A 22,992-nucleotide genomic window follows, 5' to 3' on the forward strand; every position below is an offset into this window, starting at 1 on the left:
AGGGTTGGCCTGGTCAAGGTAAAGCCCAGAAAGAATGAAATGCAGTTTTGCCTTGATGAAAAGGTCTTCCCCTATTTCACCCCAAGTGACATCTTCACTATATGTTTTCTTATTTGATGCGTGCAGATGTTTAACAGTATCAGTGCAGGTGTAGATGCTTTAATATAAAAACCAATTCTGGCCCCAAAAGGGCTCTCAACAACAAGCAAATGTTTCTTAAATTAAAATTGTACTTTGTTGGTACCTATGGGCGGGGGGGAGTTGTTTTATTGCTGGAGCTCCACTTAAGTGTTTGCTACATTTTTAATTCAACTAACACTTTCTAGTAAGGGTGAGTTGTGAATAACTAATGAAATAACAGCACAGTGGAAGTTTTAAGAACATTCCTAAATTGAACACAAATTGAGAGCTAGAGATAGAAAATACAGCAAAACTATTTCACTAATTCAATGTTTTATTTTGTGTCAAAGCATCTTAACTGAGTTGAATAAGTAATTTCATCAATACTTTTAGAAAATCACTTCTAGAAAATATCAATTTTAATCAGTTGTGCTAATAGAAATAATACTTAAGAGGGGTTAACTCCAAATTAATTTATTGAAGTCTTTATGCAGGTATCTCTTATATCCACTTAGGTACAAAACTTTTTTTTAAGAAAGATAACACTTTTATTGCATTATAGTTTCATATTTTACAGGAGTTATAATGCAAACTCATAAGCATAAATATATACATGATGCAACCAAATGGCAATGTAGCCAATAAAGTATTCAAAATGTAAAACTAGAATTTAACAGGCAAAATACTTAATATGGCTTGTAATGGAAAATAACTGCTTAGAAATGATTTGTTATTTATTGCCCCATTCTAGTCATTCTCCATCAAGTGAACATAAAATTATGATCTGCATTTAAAATGATACATATCCTCTAAGCCAATGTTATACATATTTTGTAACATATGCAATGATTCCTTAAATATACATATGTACATATGTACAGAGAGCAATATACAGTACAGAGTTCTAATACCCCTGAACATCTTGATTAAAACTATTACAATGTTTCTATTAAAAAACTACTTGAAAAGTTGGCATAACTTCTTGATATTGAAGTTCAATCCTACAGAATTTTTTAAAAAAAGAGTTAGTTATAAATACATTCTTTACAAAAGATTGAATAGTGGTCCCGCAATCATACTTTATATTACAGTGTTTGAAGGTATTTACATCTTGTCCTTGGTGTTTGAGAGAAATATACAGGAGTTAAGAGTGAGAATGTTGTAGGCAGGCCTATTGGTTAGGTTTTTCTACTTTGTTCGTGTTGGTGTGGGTTCCAATTCTCTTCTCTGGAATTGTTGTTGATTTCTAGTTGCCTTGTATTACTGCTGCTGCTGCTTTTTTTGGTGTTCTGGGAACACTGGGTGACTTTACTTCTAGGAACAGGAAGGAAAGATTTAACTCTGGAGACACCCGACTCGGTCTTTGATTTACTGTTGCTGCGTTCGGTAGTTTGATGGCTGCTGAGAGGACTGACCTCCTGCAAGAGAAGAGAAACCAAACACACTTATCACTGTTCCCGACTTAATGGTTGTCTTCATGCTCCTGTCTGAGCAAACATAGAAATTCCCTCTTGACACAGGTTTTCATGAAAAACTAAACAAAATATAATAGAGCTGAATGATTCACTCCAGTAAACATGCTTAATTTTTATTAGGTCCTTCCTGGTGTCACCAGATTAACTACAGGGGTCAGTGAGACAAATGCTAAACACTCTAGGCTCTCCTTACCAACAGGAACTTCAAAAACAATAAGCTATACTAGAACAATCAAGTACTTGTAGGCAGCTCCACAAATTATGTCACCTAGGGTCAGTCAACTTTTACATTTTTCAACAATACTTTTAGAGCCTTCACTGAGATAAGTGTTGTTCTAGTTGTTTAACACCTATGAGAAACCTCCCTGCCTAATGGAGGTTATGGTCTGGAGAAGTAAGGGTCCTACTCAGCAATTCTGTGACTAAGTGGCTCAAAACCTTCCGTAAAGTCACATGTTATCATCTTTTCTAGAGTTTCAGAATCCTTATGAACACCAGGCCCATGTCTTCCATTTTTCCCATGAGGAATCTGAGAGCTAGACTTACCTACACTCTAAGAGTGAGGAAGCTGGAACTTTCATCTGGGTGTTTTCCCCTATCTGCATTAAGTTCTGCAAACAACACACGAGACCTACTAAGTGAACTGCTCTGTGTACTTGTGAATCAGCTAACATTGATTACTTTCCCTCTTTGACAGTAACAATACAAACAAATCACAAGATGACTTGATTGAAAACCAGAATGTAACAGGGAAAAAGTATCAGCTGCTTTCTCCTGGATGTTCTAAGTTGGTGGTTCTCGGTGTTGTTCAAAACACTGGAATCACATGGAGATTGACTGGTCTGATGCCCATAGATTCATATTGTTTGGGGTGTGGTGGCATGGACACATGGCTTACCAAAATCATCTACATGATTCTAATGTGCAAAGTTGAGAACCCTCACTCGACTCCTCAGTGTCTTTGATCTCCACTGACCTACTGAATGGTGGCATTGTTCTTAGCCCTGTGTTCACCTCAGATTGTTGGTGATCTTTTGTTTCTGCCCATCTGAATGTTTCAATTTTCATCATGTATAACTCCCATAATCTGGCTCTCCTTTATGTTGTGAGCTTGAGAATGGCATTTCTACCCATTAATCAACAAAATTCACCTATCTCCAGCCTGCATTTCAAATTCGCTAAAGCCAAATTTATATTCTCAATCCCAACCATTTCTAAAGTCTTTCTTATTGGCTAAATATGCTGTTCTCTCAGTTTAACAAGAGACTTCAGTCTCCCCTCTTCCACTTAGCCATAATTTTCTGTCGACATAGGATTATGTTAACAGAAAACAAGTGGATGGCTTAATAAGAATTAACTGCAGAAGTCCTAAACATCTAGGCATGTCACTAATGGTCTTGATTCCAATCGCTTTCCTTCTGCCTCCCCCTAGTAAAGTCCTAATAAAGCCTATCACATGTACATTAAATCACGGAAGTGAATAGCAGTGCCAGATTCTTGGCTCTAGCTGATCTTCAATGGTAAGACAACTGTGCAACTCTAGGAAGGGTATGGATATGGGTCTAGGACATTTGTAGGGGAAGGGAGAGAAAGAAGTCCAGATTGCCAAACTGTGACTGAGGAAGGTGATGACTTTAGGACAAAAGTTCCCTCGGCAGAAAATCATGAAACATGAAGTACCAAGAAGCACCCACAGCAGAGGAGACTCTGGCTGAATCAGCCTCTGGAGGTGTGAGGATAGGATAGGAGGAGGTAATGAGGAGAATATAAGGCATCACTGGGCCACAGCAGTCTAAGTCTGGGAGATCAAATGCCTGACAGTGTCCTGTAGGAAAGAGCAATGTTACTGACACCCAAGTACAGCTTTCTGGGTCTTTTTCTCAAAGCTAATATCCACCACCAGCTCCTTCACATAGGAAAGTTAAGGGTGGTTAATGTTTCCTGAGCTCTAAAGTTCTTCATATTAAGCATACCAGGTTACTCTCAATGTTGTCAAGCATATGAAACTCAAAGAAAAACTCCAATTTGAATAGAAGTGTACTACCCTAACATTTCAATTAGCCTTAAGGAGTGATTGTTAAATCAAAGCCATTCATTCCATTCAATACGAAACATCTGAAGTCAAGAAGATACTATAATCTATCTAGATCAGAAAATAGGGGGCAGGAAAACAGAGATTGTCCTTTTACAGTCCTGAACATCTTTAAAGATCAGACAGTGGAGAAGTGTATAGAAAGTTTCATGAAGGGGAGCTGGGATATAGCTCAGTGGTTCAATCTCCAGCACTGCTTAAAAAAAAAAAAAAAGTTATGTGCAGGTATATCAACACCTGTAAAGAGACATTTGGAAAGAAAGAAACGGGGGTGTAAAATGAGGATGACAGATCAGAACTATATTTTAGAGAAGTGGCTTGAAGCCCTGGCTTTAAAACGTGCAGTGTCCAGGCCCCATCTCAGACAGTTACATCAGAACCTCTAGGGGGCAGCATGCGGGCACCAGGGATGAAGGGAAAAGAAAACTTCAAATGGATTTTATCCTGAAAGGTGAGAACTTTTGCTTTAAGGAGATTAGTTTACATTTACATAAAACATTCATTAGTAATTGTTCTTGCTATTGCTGATTTAACTATTTAATTTTAACTAAGGACGGCTGGTTATCATGACTCTCAATTAATAAACCCAATTACAGGCCTTTACTGTTAGAGTAGTAAGGGGTTACATTATGTTGCATAATGAGGACAAAGAAGTTACTTATCTTTGTTTTCTTACAGAGGCAGAGCTAGTTTTCTGGCCGTGAAGGAGAAAAAGCTTTCAACTAACCCAAAGCTCTTACCTCAAAGGGGAGTTACTTCCTGATAACAGAAGAAACTGGGCATGGAACCAAGGAAAGCTAGTTATCAGGAGGATAGAAAAGGAATCCAGTCTGCAGCTTTCAGAAGGCTGCTGAATGAGTGTCCTTCGCCCTCTGTTGGCCAGATCTGAGAAAAACATCTAGCTATCAGGAAAGCGCCCCTCCAAGACTCTTCAGGGGGCAAAGGTGTTCCTCATTTCCCATCACACTGCACATTTAAACAACCACACCATTCTTTTTACGAGCCCAGATAAGATGACCCATTTAAAAGAAAAATCACTCTTTCAAGACAATTGTTCTGAGCTGCCCAGAGTTTAATCATTTTCAGTACTATTTGTTATGGACAGAACCTTATTGTAGTAATGCAATATGGTCATGTGACAAAGAAAGGATACAAAAACATTTCGCCATCAGACATTTAAATAACAGGAGCAAGTCTCTACCACACAACAATTTTATACAGGAAAGTGACAGCTCTATGGAGAAAGTGGCTCATCACTGGACTCACAGGCTCTTCCTGTGACTGTTCCACAAGGAGCCCTAAGACATGAGATCTTGTCTCCAATCAACCAAAGCTCAGGGCAGGCCATCATATATGGACAGCAAATCGAGACTCTAAAGATGACAAAGGGGGCTGAGGGTGCAGCTCAGTGGTAGAGCACTTGCCTACCATATGTGAAGTCCTGGGTTCAAGTCCCAGTACTGCACACATAGACACACAAAAGAGAAAGGGACAGACCCTGAGCAAAGTACTCTCCAACCAAAATGCTCAGTCAGTAGTGACCTTAAATATTCTCTAAATTTCTAAACTGATCCCATTTTTAAGGGGGGGGGGTAACATTTTATGATAGAATGAGCTTAAAAGCCCTATTCTTCACAGGTCAACATGCTATGCATTTTATTAGGGACCCACCCCTGAAAATCCCCTCCTTCAATGAACAGTTCATCTGGTTCCACGTATCACCAGAACTGAAGTCTAATGAAGCAGTGGCTGTGCAGTCCAGGGCTGCCAGTGATCAGATAAGGATTTATAATTTAATAGTTACACTGTGCCCACTTTATAATCCTGCCCTCACACACACAGGTCTTTGTAAGCTGCCATGGGACTAGACAAGAACAGGATGTGATAGCAAATGACATGGCTGGGTGAACAACCACACACCCCTAAGTGCCTCTATGAAATCTGCATCCTCATAAAATAATGAAAGGCTAAGAAGTAGTTTTATTGTTTACCCAGGAATACATGCTGTACTGTCTCCTGCCTCTTATTAACTAATCAATAATGGTCCAGTGCCACAGTTCTGAAAGCAATTTCAAGAGGTTAGTGCAATCTATCATAGTCTTGGCTGTACTTGTCACTCTGGTTTATTTTAAAAGGAAAGTTTCTCACTGAAGCATAATGCAGGTGAGGAAATTAAGATTTAAACATGTATAAGATCTTTATGCTCTCACTTAGCCCTTTGCTGTAACTCAAATTTTCCAGAATGCAAGAAATCTTAAAAGTTCTTAAATGGAAAAAAAATTTTAAAAATAGAACAACCAAGACAACAGAAATTAGGTTTAGTTTGGCATACAAGAATGAAAGCAAAGGGTGATCTTCTCAAATAACACCTCAAATACTGGACTGAAATTAGAATATCAAACAGAAGGAAAATAGGAATGTTTTCTTATGTCATTACTTCAAGATACTATTCAAACAACAGTCTTTCCTATCTTGATAGGATAAACGTAAAAGTTCTTATTAACCAACTATTCAATTCTGCAATAACTCTTTTGGGAGAAGGGGACACTCACCTTTTGTGACACTGGCATTCTTGTATTATTAATTGCTGAAAATGCAGGGTTGTTTCCTGAACTATCAAGCCTCCTTAAATCATCCCTGGAATCGGCAATCTGGAAGATAGAGAATTTATCAAGTCATGTCTCAACAGTTACACTCAAAGCACAGCTGAAACCCACAGAAGTACTGTCCTCTTCCCTGACCCTGGGGAGTTCCGTACAACATGCCCCCCCAAAATCCTGCATTGTTCATATGAAAGACTTGAGGGCTGCATGTTAAACCAACACCAAGTACATGAGAAATATCCTGGAAGGGGAAAAAGAATTAAATAGGTCAAAAGAAGAGCAAAATAATTCCTTAGGAAGACAAAGTCATTTGTCAAGTAAAGAAAGGGTAAAATTTGCCAGATTTTAATCATTACCTTATTTTTCTAATGGGTAAGAATTTCAATTCATTTCCAGCAAAATTAAATAAAAGCCAATTCTACTTGGTCCTGGAGAGTATGAGTGTTCAGGTATAATAGTTGAGTCTTTCAATGGAACCTGTGCAAGTTAAAACTATCTTCATAGGCTCTCTTCCAACTAAAAGGCATCTGTCAAGAAGTTTGGTCAAACTGTCTACAGATGAGGGGCCAAGACAGGTTGAACTTGATGCTCTTTCCATATTTGGAAAGTTCACAGCTTAAAGACCATAATGATATGAATTATGTAGGTGAATTATTTTTTTGTACAGGAATTGCTAAAATTCTGCATATAACCTTAACTTACTGTGAAACTTGTTATAATTTTGATACATGACTGATGTACCAAAATTAGAAATAAGGAATAGCTTGACAAAAGTCAAATTTATGCTTTTATAAAAAGCTGACCAAATATGTTGGTGTGATTTGTGCTCATGCAGTTAAGATACAATTTAAACTTCAGGTCTTTGAGAGGAATGTTTGGAAAAAGAAAATTTTATATAAACATTTTGGGAAAATGTCTTTTCTAAGCAAAGTGAGGAATAGTTTCATTTAGACCAATAAACAATTTTTTACGAAACAAGTATTATCATGTGGCTCTAAGTGTCCTTCCCCCATATTTGTTATTGGTGCATTATAATTATACAAAATGATGAAATTCAAGGGTCCCTTTATAAAGATGGGTTTTTCTGCTATTTCCAGTCACTGATGTCACCTATTTAGACTACTTACCTTGCTTATATCAGATTCAGATTTGCTGGAGCACATACTCTGAAGTTCTTTGACGAGATCTGCTTCATCATCTGAACCCAGAGAGAGTCTCTGATCCAAAGTCAAGGTTAATGACAGATCATTCTCCAAGGACCTAATGCAAAATTTCAGAAATGAATTTTTCATGGGAGAACAATTACCCAACCCCCAATATGGAAATCTAGGCACTGGTACCTTTTGGGGGGATTTGGTGTGGGTTAGGGAAAGAGTTTTTATTATCCTTTCAAGTATTTCATAAGTGTCATTTAACGCAACAACCCACTTCCATACCCTGAAAGATTAGAACACTTCAGTAATAAATCTCTACAGGATTTTGTTAACTCCCACTCGAATTTCTTTATAGAATGAAATTTTATTCAACAAAGACATCTACTTGGACTGACAACATTCCAAACTTTCTCTCCCCTTTTTTCTTTTCTTTCAAACCAGATAAAATAAAGATGCTAAGAAGTACCATGTTATGGCAGACAATGATACAGTGGAACAAATATAAAACTTGGCTCTGAGACAGGATTTCCTTTTTCCCTTTGCCCCTTAATTTCTGAGTTTCCTTCTCTATAAGAAATCCTTACACCTATTTCATAGGATTATTGCAGAAATTATGTAGGTGGTGGTATGTGATGGAACTAATGGTTGGTACATGACTCACTAGGCTCCTATGAGACTCAATGCAAACTGCCCCAAATTTTCTAGTCTGAGTAACTCAATCGTCCTTAACATCTCAATCTATAAGCTGAAATCGGCAACAGTTCCCTAGGGACAACATAAAAATAGTTGAAATTATCACTATAAACAGATAACTTAAAAGTACATAAGTCATGCTATACTGTATAAATCTGAAATTTAAAAAATCATCTAAAGACTAACCAAAAGTTTATAAATGCAGGAGTTTACCATATGTTTGTCAAATGCATTAGCAATGATCAAGTTTGATGAAAATGAAGTCTAATATTTCTAGCCTTATTTAAACTAAAAGCAAAATATTAACATAACATTAAGTGTTTATTAAACTTAATATAAATATTTTTTAGATTTCATTCATTATATTTCAATTTAATGCCAGTATTAGAACATCTATTTCATCATATTAATAGCTTAATAGTTGCACAAACGGATTTATCTGTTAGCTACAAGTTAAATCTGAAAGGAGAACTTACTTTTGCTTTGACAGATAGGCACTTCTGTTACAATTCAACTGCGATATAGTCTTACTTTTTATACCTGTTAAAAAAATTATAATCATTTTCAATAGAATGGATCATCCCTGTGCATACTGAACTCTATATTTAAAAGAAACAGACTCTGGACCCTGCAATACTTTAATACTGTTGTTGGACTAACATCTACCTTGTGAGAGTCCCCCAGGAACAGCCTCCTATGTAACACTGCCACAAGGCCAGGGAATAACTAACGTCCTGATGTACAGTGATGACTGAACTCAGCAAAAGAGTACCATCTGGAGCTCAATTCAGGAATACTGAACTTCACTTTTATCAGGGCCTCCTCTTTTCACTAGTCTACATTTCTTTATTTCCAAAGAATCAAAAGAAGAATTTACCATCTGCTACTGAATGCTCCTCTTCTCTACCCTTGTCTGTTTTCCAGCATCACTGACTCTGTAATCAAGTGCAGTGTTGGATGTGTGGGCGTGTTCATGTGCTACAGTACATGTGGCATTAGCAATGTACTCGTAGAAATTTCACTTTTAATAGTTATGCATCATTTAGGAAATAGGAACAGCATACAAAGAAGCATGGAAATTATAATGATGTTTTTCAAACTGCAAACTGATATACCGAAGAACAGAAAACAGTCTGTACTGCATGCATAAATTTGATTTGTATCAGTTATATATACTTAAGCCAACACATAGGTCTATGGATATTGGACATGATTGATGCAAGATATATCTGACTGGCCTATAATCAAAAACATTGGATAAACACTGTTAAACCATTTTAAATGCCACTAAAATATCTGTTTCTGTAATGTTCACTCCAAATTTGTAAACACACTTGAGCATTTAGTTGCTTCTCAATGAATTCTAAAATTGTATGAATATTGCTCCACAAAATATTCCCTACAGGATGTCTTTGATGATCTACTTTTAATGAGAATATCTTAAATTCAGTTTATTTTTCAAAGACAATTATGTACTATTTGCTCATATTTTTTCATTATCTGAAAGTACTGACTAGTGGGCTTTCCCCTAATTACTTTTTTTTTTTTTTGAGATAGGGGTCCCTGTGTTGCCCAGGCTTGCTTCAATCTCTTGATTCTCCCATTCTTCTGCCTTAGCCTCACACATGGCTGGAAATACAGGCATGTCCCACTGCACCCCTACTTACTAAAGAAGTGCCCAGGCTTGGACTCTGCCCTTGGGAAGCCTGTGCCAACATCATCTGCCTCTCTGTTTTAGGTAAGAAAGGAAATAAGCTGTGTCTTTATCAAGTTTTATGAATGTCCATAGTGATCTGCATGTAAAGGATTCATGTTGTGGTGTTATATTTTGTTTTTTGGCGGTGTTAGGGATCCAACTAAAGCCCTCCAACATAGTAGGCAAGTGCTCTCACACTGGGCTATATCCCCTGTCCATGTGGTATTTCAACAATTGTGTCAAAACTCAACTGTACTAATCCTATATCCAATGTGATAACTGTAAAATAAAGTCTCATTAAAAGATAACAAACTCTTGGCTCACGAATTATGTATGTACTTGGGAAAATTAACTTAGATTTGATGTCTGCCAAAATCAGCATCAATAAATATGGTATTTTATTAATATTTCAAAGAAGTTTTCATGTTTCAAAAAATATCATTTGCTATCAGCTGGGCATAGTGGTGAAAGCCTTTAACCTCAGTTACTCAGGAGGCTGAGGCAGGAGGATTACAAGCTTAAGGCAAGCCTGGGTAACCGAACAAGATCTTGTCTCCAAATTAAAATAAAACTGATTCACTCATAAAGGCCTTATACTGGTATAAAATACACCTCTACACATACTGTTAAAATGTAAGATTGGCAAAGTAATGATATGTAAAAAGAGTGAAATATGACAAAGTGTAATGATCTTATTACATTAATTGTGGATACTACAAAAAAAAACAAATTAATTTCAATAAAGACCATTGACAAGGTAAATAAAACTTCAAGCATGAAAAGATTATTTTTCAGGTAGAGGGCTCCCATAGACTTTTGGAATTGTAGCTATTAAATATTCTGTGTAGTCTATGGAAACACGCATTGAAGTACTCAGGTATTTTTCTCTGTGGCATGCACAGTGATAAAAATTAAACCCCATTTGCATCCATAAACTGGATCATGAGGGCCCAACTTCCTTTGAGCAGCAGACCTACCCACTTACCTTCATGGCTCAGGTCTGGCTTATTCCAGGAGGGTGAGGAGAAGCGGCCAGGCTTCTTGCGAGGACTGGTGTTCACTTTTCTCCAGGAACTGCTCTCTCCTTTTTTCTTGCTATAACTTGAAACTATGGACAAAGGGAAGCTTCCTCCTTTGAAATCAGCTGTATGCTGGTCTAGCTCTGCAACAACAAATTCCAGTTTGCCAAAGGGAAGGTAGTGATGATGAAGTTTCATAGGATAAAGCAAAATCCACCTCCAATTCTCAGAGAGGGACTCTTGAAAAATCACAGTTCTGCTTAATTCCCAAGCTGGGTCTTTGTGGACTGGTGCACATCTTACTTGGAGTTCTAGGATTCCAACATGAGCCAGTAATTGAAAACAGAGTTCTGACTAGCTTAGATGTCCATCAATAAAAACAATAAAGAAAAATATATACACAATGACTTTTATTCAGCCATTATGAAGAATGAAATTATGTCATTTGCAATGTACTTATTAAAAGAGAGTTCTGGAGCAATGTTGTGAAGTGCCTATTAATTGTTTTTTCTTACAAAAAGACAAAACAGAACTCCTTAAAAACAAATTCCAACATGTATTATATGAGGGTGAATTTCCTCTCTTCCCTGCAGGAACACACATACCTGCCCTGGGGAGGGGACAGCCACGCAGAACAGCTTTGTTAAGCAAGATGCTGAGAGCAGCTTTAACCACAGCCTGCTGTCCTTGGCTAGGGTGCTTTTTAGCAGCAGTCTGTCCAAGGCCAGGCTGTCTTTTCACAGAGGCTCTTGACAGTATTGCTTCTTGAACTCTGGGTGCAATGATAGCATTCCACAGCTTAGACATCCACCTTGCAAGAGAGATTGATTCACCAGTTAGCATCAGGCCTCTCACCAATTACTCACAACTCCACAAAGGACAGGTGTGAAGACCAAGGAGAAAAAACAAACGCTTCCATAGATTTGCTACCTTATCTGGGTAGATTTGGAATAAGTGAAATTACCCAATTTGGACTCAAAAATATGTTTCAATAGGAGAAATTCTTTAACATCGTTCTCTGAATCCTGAAATCAATGCCTGAGTGTTTTGTCTGAATAAATGAACAAATAAACACATGGAAAGACTTTAAATAGTGAAGGAATCTGGAAAATGAAGATTTTCTGAAAGTTCCTACCTAAATTAACTTATTTGCTACATATTTTTAATAACACACACAATACTTTATCTGAATATTTCTGAAGTTGGGATCAATTTTATAATCATTGGCAAATTAAATCTGTCTACCCCAAGGAAAGGGCTCATGGTTGCAAGATGGGTGGGCTCAGTCCTGCAGAGAGAGGACAGGGTCAACAAGCCATGGCCTCCGGTGGACTCTATGCACCCACAGCTGTAAGCCACAGGAGTTTAGCCCAAATTTGGAGCACTTGATGCCACACAAAATTCCTTCAAAAGACATTATACTTTGTTGTAGCACTAAAAAACATGTAAATAATTAAAGATGGGAAAGTCTGCAAAGATCAGATATTGGCAGGAAAGTTTTAAGTATTGTGAGGTATTAAGCATTAACCTAATGTGAGTTTCTCTGTTAATGTCTAGTGATGCATAATGCAAGGAAAAAAAATAAAAATACAATAGGGAATAGAAATGACAATTCTGGTATTCTAAAAGCATTAAACATACATGGAACATAAGCTTTATGTGTTTGTTTGTTTTCATTCATTTGTTTTCCTTAAAGGCAGCTCCTTAACATGGCTATGGGGAAACAACTGACCCTGGCATTTCTGCACATCCTGTGTTAGCTCTTGCCAGCATTCTTCTTTGGAAGACTGAAGGTTGAAGGTGCACACCTGTGATGCAAATCCAGTATTACCTGGGCCACCAAGATCACCTTGTGGCACTTGAGAGCTAAGTGAAAAGAATCTATGTAGGTAAAGTTCTTTGTTTCCGGTCCAGAAACCATGGCAGGGAAATGCCCCAGCTTGCATATAGGCCAACAGGATAAAAACCTCAGCATGTCCTACAGTTCATGTCAAACACTATACTCTGTATGGGTAGTTTCTGAGACTTAGTTTCTGAGACTCTGGAGGTTAAAAAAAAAAAAGTTTTGACTTAATTGTGAGAGATATGAAGGCAGCAGTTTCTAGTCTCTATATCCATAAATGCATTTGTTTTACAGTAAGAACATGCTGATTAACATTTCTTCCTTTCCCTGAAGTTAGCTGTTATTAATTTGGTGGTTTATCCTCCAAGAAGGAAAATATTATTTGCCGCCTCTGCTTTCTAAAACAGATTCCTGCCCAGGATGACAGAAAATTCAAGAACAAATCCTGTGGTTAATCGCAGGATCCTCACTAAGCCACACAGTGACAAACTTCCCTCCTTTCCACTTGTTTTTGATTTTCTAATTCATTGACTTTATTGTATGTATGTCTCCTAAGTTGCTTCAAATGAAAACACAGTAAGTGCATAGTATCAATAAAGGAGGAAGTTTTTCAACTTATCAAAGTTGGTAGTGGTTTTGTTTTTGCAGGGGTAGAGGGCATAAAAGTTCTCTTCATGAGACCTTGCCCAGGACACCACACAGCAAGCCAAGCATGGTTATGACGAGAGTTTTGTGATAGAGGAAGAACTGCTACTAGTTTTTAACAAAAATAGTTATCTTAGTAACTACATGAGAAGTCCTGGTCACCATGTACATTCTGTGTTAAAGACAGAAGGTGGCATAGCAGTTTGGTCGACATTTTCACTATCTGACATCCAAAATGTGCTAATGTCCTATTTTCAAGTTGGAAAATAAGGAGAACACACTTACTTCACGGTTGCTTGGGCATGTCCCGGGACTACAGGACAAGACAGGAAATACTTTGGCCCTAGAAGTGCTTCAGGTGTGCCCAAGCGGGCCAGGCAGGAGTTGAGCTGTCGCCAGACAGACAGAGCCCAGTCAACGGTCTTGCACACAGGATCACAGGGTGAGGGCACCTGACCTCTGAACTAGAAAGAGGGATGGACACAGAGGCTTGGCTTAGAATAATGCTCATTTTCCCTTTGCTTTTAAAAGTCCAAAAATAAAAACGTAAGTATTTGAAATGATGAAACAAAAATCTAGCTGAATTTGACTTTACCTTTGCCTGGAGTGGTTGAAGGAGAGAAAGCTTAAAATACACGATTAGGTATATTCACACATTAGAGTGATAAAAGCTTTTCTCATTTAATTCTTTGCAAGCCTGAGGAAGGCATTTTCACTCCATTTTACACATCAGAAGAATGAGACAGAAGGAAATAATAACTTGCCCAAGGTCATAAAGGTAATAGTTGACAAGGCGAGGGCTATAGCTTATTTATTTTTACATTAAAGAATAATTGGCAAATAAAAAGTATAGTTACAGTATACAACATGATGTTTTTTATAAATGTATTCATTGTGAAATAATTAAATCAAGCAACTTAACATATTCTTTACTTTATATACACACCACTTTTTTTTGTTTGTTTTTACATTAGGAACATTGAAGACTTACTGACCAGCAATTTTCTACTAAACATTATTAACTATATATAGCTGGATTTTAGAAGAATAACAACATTTGAATACAGCATTTGGCTGAAATAATAAAGAGTACTCACATTTAAAATGTTAGTAATAATGATCAGACTAAATGACACCTTTTTCTTCTTCAATTCAAGTTTAACTTTCTGATGATCTCTGTTCAAGCATTATCCCTGCAGGATCAGTCAGGGCAGAGGAAGAGATTTGGCTGTGTGGGCAGCTGGCAGAGGAAGAGGGGTCTCCCAACTGCCTCGTCAAGACCACACGCTAAGTAAGGGAGAGCAGGGCAGAGCTCTTGGTTTTAATAGAGTCCCCGTGGAATCATTATTTTTTCCAGGAAGATTGTTTCTTAATGACTATCCATGAACTACTTCCAAAGAACTGTTAGGTAGCCTGACGGAGAAAGACATTTCATAATTCCCAAAGGTGGGATGAAATCTGCATACCCTGAGGTCCTGAAAAACAGGTGGGCACCCCTTCCCTCTGAAGTACAAATTTTGCTTACATGAAATTTCTCATCCTGCAAGTTGGTTGTTTTATGGTAACAGTGATTATTATGTGACAGAACATTAGAAGCTGGTGTCTATCCAATAAATAGAACTTCCAGTACTCCATGTTTTATTTCCCTAATTTTATTACTTTAGCATAAATATGATTTCATAGAGATGCTTAGAGGCCTTTGTATTTATTGTATGTCTACTATGTATAGCACTAATTACATTGTGAAGAGGAAAAAAAAAACATTGAAACATGTTTGTTTTAAATTGTTGCTGGGGATTGAACCCAGGACCACATGCATGCTAACATGTCTTCTACCACTTGGGCACAGGGCAAAGTGTGTGTCCTTTATAACTACAGAGGAGGACAAAAGAAAAGATGTGTCCTGGGACTCTGGAACTCAGAGCCAGCTCCAGGGGATGGGAGGTCTGAAGGAGGTACACAAGTGTCTTTCTATGGTTAAACTTTAACATCTGTAAAATGAAAATGTTGGTACACAATATCCTCAAGATCCCTTCCAAACTGACAATCTTTAAGTACAGATACAAGCTGCTAGGGTAATTTACAAGGATTAAGTCAATAAATAACTGCAGGTCAGGGAAAACAAGGAGATTCAGTGGGACTTCAACTGATCTCCCAGGATGTGAGAGACACTTGGCTGGTGAGGGGAGGTAAGAAAGAGCATCCCAGACATGGATGGAGAGGTAACAGGGGTAGAGGGATACAAACAGATGCTGATGTTTGCATATAACAAAAGGGGTGGAAAATGAGAAGCTTGTACAGGTAAATCACCTCAGTAACTGTTACTGATTCAAGTACTGGATCTGATCCCTCTGCCCAGCACATCAAAGTAAGAAGTCACTGCACCACTGTCTTCCAGTTCCTCACACAACATGCTCTTCTCCCTTATGTTCCTGATTTCTTGCAACTGCTGTTGCTTCTGCCTGCACCCCCTCCCCACTATTCTCAGCTGATCCTTTCCAACTAAAAAGCCCTTCTTCCCATCATTCCTAAAATAAATACTCTTCCATGGTCCTACCATATTTTCTATAGCAGTACCCCCTCATCTGTTTTTGTCACAGAGCTTATTAGTCACCTATTCCCGAAACTAGCATGATGTCTGTGTTGTGCCTATGAAGCCACAGAGAATCAGAATTGAGAATACAGTATAATCTGATGTCATATCAAATTTATGGCCCTGCTTCTCAGGAAGAGACAAGGCTTAATTAGGTGACTCTAGTCCAGTAGTAAATAACAAAAGTGGGGTTATACTCAAATCCAGCCTGTGATTTAGATTATCTGTCCACTGAACCCACCCCACTGACAGAACATTAGAAGCTGGTGTTGATCCAATAAATAGACACTATGCCCATAATGCTGGTGGAAGGGACTCTCCTGGCTCCTCCTGGTACTGAGATAAATCTGAGCCCTGGTCGTGAGTCCTCACCAAACTCTCTTGATGATACACAATGTCATCCAGTCAAAAAAATAACCCTACATGGAGAAATAACCCAAGTTTCTTGAGATGGTGACATTTTTATCCTCATGAATATTCAGAATCAAATATCATAATATCTATGTTGTTGCTATTTTCTGGGTAAGAGATAACCATATATTTGGTGTTTTCAAGAACTTCTTTATTTGAATATTACATATTAGGATGGTCTCATATTACCACTTTAAAATGGTAACTGAGTTATTGATTCAGCATGTCATTTCTAAGTTAAAAGGGATAAGAGAATCTCACTAAGTTTATATAAACAGTACAAGAAGCAGGAAAACACTTAAATTGCTGGGTTTAAAAATTTAATTTTCTGGTTTTAAAAGAGTTAATTAAGTACTTAGGAAGATTTATTAAAAGTTCTTAAAAAGAGAGATTAAAATATATTTAAGTTTTAAAGGCTAACTAGGTAATTTCCTGGAATTTAATTGACTAAGTATAAATGCTCCTTTAAAGGTGATTATTAAATCCTGCTAGCTTTAACAAATAGAAATAAAACTAGAATACTGAACAGAAAAGCTGGAGGAAAAGCTGGGTATTTGGATGCATCTTTTTTAAAAAATAGCATTTAAATAATCTTTCCCAAGAAAAACTATCCAACAAGGCCCTCACCCCAGGAGATGGCTCCTTTTTATAGGCCTGTCTTTCCATGAGAATGTGAACTCCAGAAGGGTGGGGAGGATGCCCTGACACCCTACATTTCTGGGTCAGGGGTGAATGTCTACTGAGTAAGTTGGGAACACTGTTCAGATGCACCTCCAAATAGCTGTCCATGGTTATGCTTATCACAATGTATTCTGATCAGTTTTCACAGCTAAAGGTCCATCAACCCTGTTACTGGGTCTTTCTTGGTCTGCCAAAGAGTGAGGACTTAAGAAAAAAAAAAAAAAACGCTAAGCTTGACTGACTTCATGAATAGGCAAGAAGTTCTAAGTCTGGATGACTGGATCAGAAGGGGAAACTGGAAGTCAGTTTGAAGCAGGCAGGACGCATTTGCTCTGGTTATACGTGAGCTTGAGGTAGATGCTAGCACATCCTTTTGAACCTGATGACATGAAACAAACATGAAACAGAACAATATGCACTCTAGAAAGAAACCTGAATGAATTCTTAAACATCAGTTCTGGAAGAAATCATCCTTTGCATGTATACAGAGTACCTCACAGGGCCTTGCAGATAACAGGTGTTCAGAATAGGTTTTCGAATTAATGAAACAGGAATGACGTTAAATATTTCCTATTTTGGGTAAGTGATGATGGTGTATCTGAATCTGTGGCATGCTCACCTTGCATTATACTTCAAAATGTTTTTAAAAAACTTTTCCTAAAAGAAAGGTCTCAGCTAAAATGCTAACATCACCAAAATGTACAGAGCTCTGTAGACATAAAGAAATTTGTTTTTAAAACTTAAAATGTGCAAATTTTAAATAATACTGTATAACACATTTGATTTAATGGGAGAAATTCTTTCTAGAACTGTATTTGATAAAACCAAGTCCTTTCTTGGTGGTACAGAGGGTTCGCAAAAGGACAAAGATTTATTTACTATTAGGAGGAACATTCCTCAATCATTTAGATGTCAGATATAGTAATTAACATTCATCTTATTCACGTATATCTTCCTTTACTACATATTAGGATATTGAGAATGGTGACAACTGTGAACACTGGTATGTCAAATACATGTAGGAAATAAAGAAATGATTTAGCCAAGAAAAAACAAGAGTTGTTCAGTGATAGTACCAGCTCCCCTAAATTGATATCCCGTGTTTCAGAAGGCTTTGTTACAATAACTTCCTTCTCTTCAAAAGAGAAATAATCATTATAAATCCCCTACTTTCTCTGATATTCTTCCAGCAAGAATTCTGAGTTCAGCATTGTAATTAAAGATAGCTAAATATTAACTTCCCACTAAAAAGGTATAATTATTTTTTATTAAACACTAGTAGGAAGCCTAGTATTATACTGAAAGATCTATTTTCTTGTATCATTTAAAGAATTAAAAAAAAAACTATAATCAAGTGCCAGTGTGCTTTTAAATGACTATAAGAATTAGGGTTTTGGATGCTACAAGATTTCTGATATTTGGTGGTCCCACTGTGCACTTACCCCAGGTGATTCATTTTATTTACCTACATTGAAGTGATTCTGGATAAATGAAAGGCATTATCCTCCCTACTTCTATTCTCCATAATACACCCCACTCAATACAAAAGAGTAGAGCTCCATTTCAAACTGTCAGAAAGCTAGGGAAAGAGGGTGCCAATTCTACAGAAGAAAACCGGTATTTTTTGTGATTATGTGTTTGACTTTGGTGATAAGATTTAAGTATTAACAATTATAAAGTTAACGGAAGCATCAGTGATTTGAAAGGCTACATCCCTACTTGGTCTTTACCCCACTCTTCTTCCTATTCATTGAGGTCCTACAATGGCGGTGCTTTGGCCAAGAGAACGTATTTAAAACCAGACAATTAACACTAGTGTGATTTGGGGGTAGATTTCTCTGATTCAATTCAGAATTTCAGATATTAATTCAAATCAGACTGTGGCAGACAGTGTCCACTAAATTACCAATAGCCACTCCCATTCCATACTCTTCTGTACCCCTCTGCATGCACACTGACCCACTCTAATATAACAGAAACAGACTTTTGTTCAAGTACTTGATGGAGACCTTGAGTCCTGGAAAGGTAGCTCTTGCCACCGTGTAGGACTGAGGGGGTGGGAAAGAAAGCACTTGAAACATTAAAGAGAAGTCTTAGGTTTCTGGAAGTTTCTGAAAAGATACTTTCCTCTCTGGTAAGAAGGAAAACAAGGAAGCTCTTTATTCTTCACTGTACCCCACTTTCTGCCTTTGAACAGTGAAGGCTAAAGTCCTGTGGACGAGCTTCAGTCTTGAATGGATGGTTCTGAGACACCCCCACCGGAATCCAGGCCCTGATGATTTGGGGTTGCTAAACACCTACCACAAGCCACCTGCTTACATGAGGGGGTTCTGGTATGTGCAGCTTAAAATAACATACTGATAAAATGATGACACTGTCCTGCAAATGGTGCAATAGTAGATGAGAAAATCCTACTAAATTGAGCTTCATTACTTCAAATCTTCCCTGAAACTCAGTTATTGGTCCAATTTAAGACAATTAAGTTGAAGAATGTGTTATTTTCAATCAACACAACATTATTTTTATTTGGGAGACTATCATACTTATTCTATGAAAAAAATCACTAGAAGTTATTACTACTATTCTTGAAAATGTGTCAAAAGACAAGAACAGGATAATAATCCTATATTAAATCTTATCCAAATGGATGGAAAATGTTTGGAAGGCTCATAGGAAGCAGTGAGTTTTCCATAAGAAGAGTGATTAACTTTCCAGTCTAGACTTCTTCAGCATTTACACTTGGTAAGATTCCTTGAGAACAGTTAATTACAGTAAAATATATTAACCTTTTCTTATACTTAATATGCTCCAAAGACTGCTATGTGTTTTCCATGTACTATCTACCACTAACAACAGTAAAATCTTTTTAGATTTTCTTATTCTTAATATAGTCCAGTTCTACATTCATTATCTTATTTTTCCCCTGAGGCCACACAATAAGAGGAACTCCAGCCCAAATCTCCTGGTAACTAACCTCCCGCACCAGGATGCAGCTGCTGTTTGTTACCTTATTCATGACTTTCCTTCTTAAGAACCTCTGTAGCAGTCCTTGCATGGGCTCGCAATCCCATCGCAGCTGAACCCAGCGGAAATGTTGTTGTACCAGCAAATCAGAGCCCTGGAGACAGGCCTTGGCAATGGTTCCCATCAGAAAGCAGTTCTCATGAAAGTAATAACATTCAGACATTCCATTTCCTAAAACAAGCCAAAAGCAAGTCATAGTATGGGATAAGTCCAAATTAAAGTTAAGTTAAATAAAGAGGAACAAGAAGCCTAACTGGTATTCTGGGGAACAGAAGGGCTGGTAGAGTGGACTGTCTACTACCTTTACCTTTTTGGAAAGTACATGGGCTTTCAGTGCTACGATTCTCAAGAGGTGCCAAAAAGTCCCCCAACAACTCAGACAATGAAGATTTTTCCAAATTCTCTAAGATGATGATGATTTTCTTCTTAACTGGAGATTGTTTCATTGGAATCAGACAAGCTGTGATCAAAAAGGAAATTAGGGATTAAAGCTTTTACAAGAACCTATATAAACTGGCATTTGTTTTGCTTTGATGATCTTGTATATAATTTATTCTTATTTGTTATATATGACAACAGAATGTGTTTCGATTCATATTACATATAAACAGAACAATTTTTCATATCTCTGATTGTATATAAAGAGTCACACCATTTGTGTCTTCATACGTGTAGAGTAATGATGTCCATCTCATTCACTGCCTTTCCAACCCCTATGCTCCCCCTAACCCTCCCTCCCCTTTGCCCTATCTAGAGTTCATCTATTCCTTCAATGTGTGCCACCCCCACACCCCCAGCGCCATCCCCATTATGAATCAGCATCCTTAGAGCAGAGGAAACATTCAGCATTTGTTTTTTTGGGATTGGCTTACTTCATTTAGCATGATATTCTCCATCAATTTTCTGCAAATATCATGATTTTATTCACTTTTATTGCTGAGTAATATTCCATTGTGTATATGTACCACATTTTCCTTATCTATTCATCTATTGAAGGGCATCTAGGTTGGTTTCACAGTTTGGTTTGTGAATTGTGCCTGTGTCCCTGTAGTATGCTATTTTTAAGTGCTTTGGGTATAGTCTGAGGACTGGGATAGCTGGGTCAAATGGTGGTTCCATTTCCAAGGAATCTCCATGCTGCTTTCCAGATTGGTTGTACCAATTTGCAATCCCATCAGCAATGTATGAGTGTGCCTTTCCCCCACATCCTCATCAACACTAATTGTTGTATATATTCTTAATGGCTGCCTTTCTGGTTAGAGTGAGATGAAATCTTAGTTTTGTTTTGCATTTCTCTAATTGCTTGAGATGTTGAACATTTTTTCATATATTTGTTGATTAACTGTGTATCATCTTCTGAGAAGTGTCTGTTCAGTTCCTTGGCCCATTATTGATTGGGTTATTTGTTTTGGGGGTCAGCAAGGGTGGTAGATTGTGATGGACATCATTATCCAAAGTACATGTATAAAGACTCAAATTGGGTGTCAACATACTTTATATATAAACAGAGATATGAAAAATTGTAGAATATATGTGTAATAAGAATTGTAATGCAAAAAAAAGCCCAAAACAAAGTACATGTATAAAGGCACGAATTGGCATGAACATACTCTATATACATCTATATAGAAAGAAATTAAAGAAGATCTTAGAAGATAGATAACTCTATATACATATCTGCCTATTCAAGAGCAAGGTTATCAGATATTTTGCTGAGAAAAATTTAAAAGAAGGAAGATATAAAGTGTTATCCAAAAGTGGTATGATGGGCATACTCTGAAATTGCTGAGGGAGTATGACTCTGGAAGAGAGTCTGACATTCCTTACTGCTGTTGGAAGTGCACACGAGATTCCTGGGTCCCTAACAGATTTCAAATGGAACCAACCCAATGGCCATCAATAATAGGATGATAAGTAAATAGGAATATATTCATGCAATGGATATGAACGTGAACAAATTACAACTCCAAATAATGGAATAGAAGACTATTACAAACAATATATTAAGCAAACCACCAAAGAATATTATTTCTAAGTCAATCTGGTAGAAAAACAAAATGGAATGAAGTGGTCACTAGAGACTAGGAATGGCTGGGGATAAAGGGGATTAAAAGAAGCCTAATAAGAGACAACAAGGCATAATTAAGAGTAGAGGAATTATTTCTGGTTCTCCTTTAACACAGTAGGGTAACAATTGGCTGAAACAACCTATATTTCAAAATGAAAAGGAGAATACAAAATTCCCAGCACATAAAAAATGATAAATGTTTGATGAGGTAGAAATGCTTACTCTCTTGATTATATTATTACACACTGTTTACATATACTAGATTACCATAATGTATCCCATAAATATGTGCTAATATTATCCATAAAATCTATTATTTCAACATGTAAAATTCAAAACAGGAAACACTAAAAATATAATTTAGGCACTTACATAGAGGTAGTCAAACTATAAACCAAAACTAAAAAATGATTATTGCAAAAGACTGTTCATTGATCTGTAAGTATAAGTAGTGTTTTATATGTCTCTTTCATGATACAAAAGATTAAAATGCTTAAATTACACATATATAAAATATTCATAAAATTATGTGAATGGGTCCTCAGAGAGAAAAGCAGATCCCTCTTGTCATTTCACAATCTCACAGAGCTTGAAGTGATTGGACTAAGGTGTTAGGAACAACAATAGTAAGGAAGGAAAAACATCTAGGACTTATAAGTCTTATTTGAGCATTCCTTCTACTTGGGATGGGAGGGACTGCTTTCCTATCAACTCAAATTGAAAGATGCAAAGTAATGGGCTATTATTATTGTATTTAGGAAATGAATAAGTCAGTGCACAAAACAGTTAAACAGTGCTGGCACTATGAAGTACTCAAATTTTATTAATATTTTATTATATAGATTTACTATATAGATTTCAATCTATGTAGTCCT

General features: G+C 37.1%; 1 protein-coding gene across 1 annotated transcript in view; it reads right to left on the reverse strand.

The window, feature by feature from the left end:
* Positions 1-562: 562 nt before the first annotated feature.
* Cttnbp2 (cortactin binding protein 2) overlaps positions 563-22,992 on the reverse strand; it is a 140,655-nt gene continuing 118,225 nt past the window's right edge. Inside the window, exons 15-23 of the mRNA XM_026410553.2 lie at positions 20,357-20,509; positions 20,033-20,220; positions 13,626-13,804; positions 11,458-11,663; positions 10,819-10,995; positions 8,614-8,677; positions 7,418-7,550; positions 6,240-6,338; positions 563-1,538 (exon numbers count right to left, since the gene is read on the reverse strand). Coding sequence (XP_026266338.2) covers positions 1,299-1,538; positions 6,240-6,338; positions 7,418-7,550; positions 8,614-8,677; positions 10,819-10,995; positions 11,458-11,663; positions 13,626-13,804; positions 20,033-20,220; positions 20,357-20,509 — 1,439 coding nt within the window. The 3' untranslated portion in view covers positions 563-1,298. The remainder of the gene's footprint in view (positions 1,539-6,239; positions 6,339-7,417; positions 7,551-8,613; positions 8,678-10,818; positions 10,996-11,457; positions 11,664-13,625; positions 13,805-20,032; positions 20,221-20,356; positions 20,510-22,992) is intronic.

The sequence above is a fragment of the Urocitellus parryii genome, chromosome 3 (assembly GCF_045843805.1).
Source record: "Urocitellus parryii isolate mUroPar1 chromosome 3, mUroPar1.hap1, whole genome shotgun sequence".
Lineage (NCBI taxonomy): Eukaryota > Metazoa > Chordata > Mammalia > Rodentia > Sciuridae > Urocitellus > Urocitellus parryii.